Source organism: Chenopodium quinoa, unplaced genomic scaffold (assembly GCF_001683475.1).
Source record: "Chenopodium quinoa cultivar QQ74 unplaced genomic scaffold, ASM168347v1, whole genome shotgun sequence".
NCBI lineage: Eukaryota > Viridiplantae > Streptophyta > Magnoliopsida > Caryophyllales > Amaranthaceae > Chenopodium > Chenopodium quinoa.
The window spans coordinates 1,922,343-1,925,539 of NW_018743175.1; the positions used below are offsets into that span (position 1 = coordinate 1,922,343).

At 37.0% G+C, this 3,197-nt stretch overlaps 1 protein-coding gene across 1 annotated transcript; it reads left to right on the forward strand.

Moving 5' to 3' along the window:
- The first annotated feature begins 249 nt into the window (after positions 1–249).
- LOC110732227 (increased DNA methylation 1-like) lies at positions 250–2,954 on the forward strand. The gene is made up of 7 exons (XM_021912146.1): positions 250–1,175; positions 1,370–1,475; positions 1,590–1,678; positions 1,790–2,034; positions 2,127–2,213; positions 2,298–2,397; positions 2,491–2,954. Exons 1-7 carry the CDS (start codon positions 273–275, stop codon positions 2,716–2,718), a joined length of 1,758 nt encoding a protein of 585 aa, XP_021767838.1. The 5' UTR covers positions 250–272; the 3' UTR covers positions 2,719–2,954.
- The last annotated feature ends 243 nt before the right edge of the window (positions 2,955–3,197 follow it).

Consider the following 3,197-nt stretch of genomic DNA (forward strand, 5'->3'; position numbering starts at 1 on the left):
TCGATTAGTGTACTATGGTTATTATATGATCTTAGGCTCCAAATCGGATGTTAGAAACAGTAGCTGGCCAATATTAACTACACATTAAAGAAATTATCAAAAATGTTAGGGGAAATAAATCAAAATAACTTAAATCCAAAATAACATGCTTGATTTCTGCTAATGATCAATATGAACACCTTTACATTATATAATTATTTTGTTCTAAACATAGAAAATTTGTGTAATTGTTTGATTTTTTTTGCGATGCAGCCTAGAAATATCGATCAATTATGGCACCACAAAGGAGATCAAAAAGAGTCCTGAAAAGGGACTATGAAAATATGAGTAATACTCCTAGTGTACCTACTAGGCAGACTTTGCCTAGGAAGTGTAAGATGGTTAAACCATTTTACGCGGTTGATATCTATGATGATGAAGAGGTTTATCAAATAGTTCCTCAAGCGAAGAAGAAGAGAGCAGGATTGGCATCTTCTATGAGCACCAAAGAACCGGCTAGTACAACAGTTGACAAACATACTATTATGGAACTGGCTAGCACAACAGTTGAAAAGCAAGAGAAACCGGCTAGTACAACAGTTGAAGAACAACCCCCTATTATAACAGAACAAGATTCTATTATAGAACCGGCTATTACAACAGTTGATAAGCATCCTATTATAACAGAACAAGATCCTATTATAGAGTCGGCTAGTGCAACAGTTAATGAAGAGCAAGAAAAGCCGATACCAGAGGAAATATTCATCATCTATACCATCCTAGCATGGATTATAGAAATGAAAGTGGTGAATGAGAATACAATGGTAAGATGTATCCATGGGACGAATAAGGAGGTCATTGGTATGGGGATGCTCACTAAAGAAGGGATTTTATGTTTGTGCTGTTGTAGCGTGTTTTCTGTCTCTCTATTCCCTAAACATAGCGGAGATAACTTGGGTACAAGACCTTATGAGAACATATTTATTGGAGAAACGAATGTTTCGTTGTTGACTTGCCAGCTTGAGGCATGGAACAGGCACTCAGTGCCTGCTCGAAGTGGCTATAATCATGTTGTGAGGCAGCCTAAGGTCCATGATAACTCTGATGATACTTGCGTGATTTGTGCTGATGGAGGTGTTCTTATATGCTGTGAGAATTTCCCTTCTACATACCATCCTGCATGTTTGGGCTTAAACGTAAGTACTTGGCTTGTCCATTCTCCTTTACTGATTTTTCGATTATAATTGATAGAACTTGACAAATGTTAATGAACTTGGTTAAATCTGCAAGCTAAGAATGAAAAATAGTTTATTTTGACATACCTTTTTAGCTAATCATCGGATTGATGCATATACTCATTTACTGTGTGATTTTCCACCTTCAACTGCAGGATGTTCCGCAAGAGGAGTGGCTATGTCCTTATTGTCATTGCAAATATTGTGATGAGAAAAACCCGAAAAATATTCTGTTAACCTGTCTTCAGTGCTTGAAAAAATGTATGTGAAGCTCTTCCCACTTTTGTTATGTTTCTAAAAATATATATATGTTCAAATACATTAGGCAGAACATCAGCTGATCTCATTGTTTTCTGTTGCTATAATGCTATATAGATCATTCGTCGTGCTCAGAATCTTTTGACAGCAAGCCCCCGAGGCCAGAGCCACATACCCTCCCCTTCTGTGGAATCACCTGCTGGAAGGTAGGTTTCTCTGATAACATAGCCTTTTGTGTTCATATCAATAAATGGTTGATAAAGTTGTTGCTTAAAATAAATGATTTTGTTCTGTTTTCTGCTTCTTTTACATTCTAGGTGTTCCATAAACTGGAGGGAATATTGGGAAGAAGCATGCCAACTGCAAAGACTGTTGACAAAAAAGAAATTACATGGAGATTAATCAGAAAGATGGATGTAGACTTGGCAGGACAAAATCATGAAGACCTGTATATGAAAGCCAACTGCAATTCAAAGCTTGTTTTAGCAAATAAGCTGATGGAAGACAGTTTCGACGGGCAAGCTCAGATGAACATGCTCCAAAATGCCCTTTATAGTTGCGGGTAAGTCCTCCTCCGTGTCTTATAAGCTTGTTCGAAGCTCAAAACCATCCAAACAAAAGGAACTAATAGGTGAAATTTTCTTGCCTATTTAGGTCCAACTATACAAGGACCAACTTCAGCAGATTTTACACTGCTATTTTGGAGTGTGAAGGGGAGGTTATTTCCGCGGCAACACTAAGGTATTAATCTCCTTTAAACAAAGTTTGTAGAATTACACTTCTGTTAAATATGATTGCTCATTTTGTTGTGTATGTGTTCATCAGATTGCCGTCGCCAGATCTAGCAGAAATACCCTTCATTGCTACTAGTGAGCAATGGATAGGAAAAGGGCTGTACAAGATCTTAATGGAAGTCATTGATGCAGTAAGTTTAAGTTGCAGCTCTTTTTATACGATTCAAAGTCTAATATTAATGTTGTTTAAGTGCATTAGACCAACTACAATTTTTACCTCTCAGGCCTTAGGCGAAATTGGGGTGGAACATATCATTATACCATCTTCAGCTGACATGGTGGAATATTGGCATTCTCTTGGGTTTGCGCCTCTGGAAGACGCGATAACAGAAAAATTAACAACCTTGAACACCCTGATGTTCCCTGCAACTGTAAGACTGAGGAAAGCTGTTAAGTTAGTAAAAAGGGCCATGATCAAACATGACCTGAACTTGGATCCAGCAGCAAATTAGTAACTGTCATCTTTTTTTAAGCTTGTTCAAAAACTTAAATGTCTGATGTAATTTTAATTTTGTGTTTGTTTCATTAATGTTGAAACTGGCTAGCACAGAGAGTTAGTGAAACTACAGGATAGAGGACAGTTTTTAGTTGATCAGTCATTCAGTCTAGTGTTATGGACAATAGAGCAATGTCTGTATACCTGTATTGGCCTCCGCGACTCTTCTTTAATCTTTCTTCAGTTTAGACTTGCAACAATGGTATTTATGTACTAAAGCTGTGTTATTGTTAAGTGCCCTTACTTGTGTTGGACTATTGAGTATTTGATACGAGTACTTGATTGAGGTGAAAGACAGATTCCTTGTTATATTGATTGACAAACATGTTGTGTAACAGAAAACAAAGTGATCATGGCATTTGTAATATCTAATATTTCCTGCAAAGATGGCAAAATTGGACAAATATATACTTCAAATGACATGGCTGCTTGACT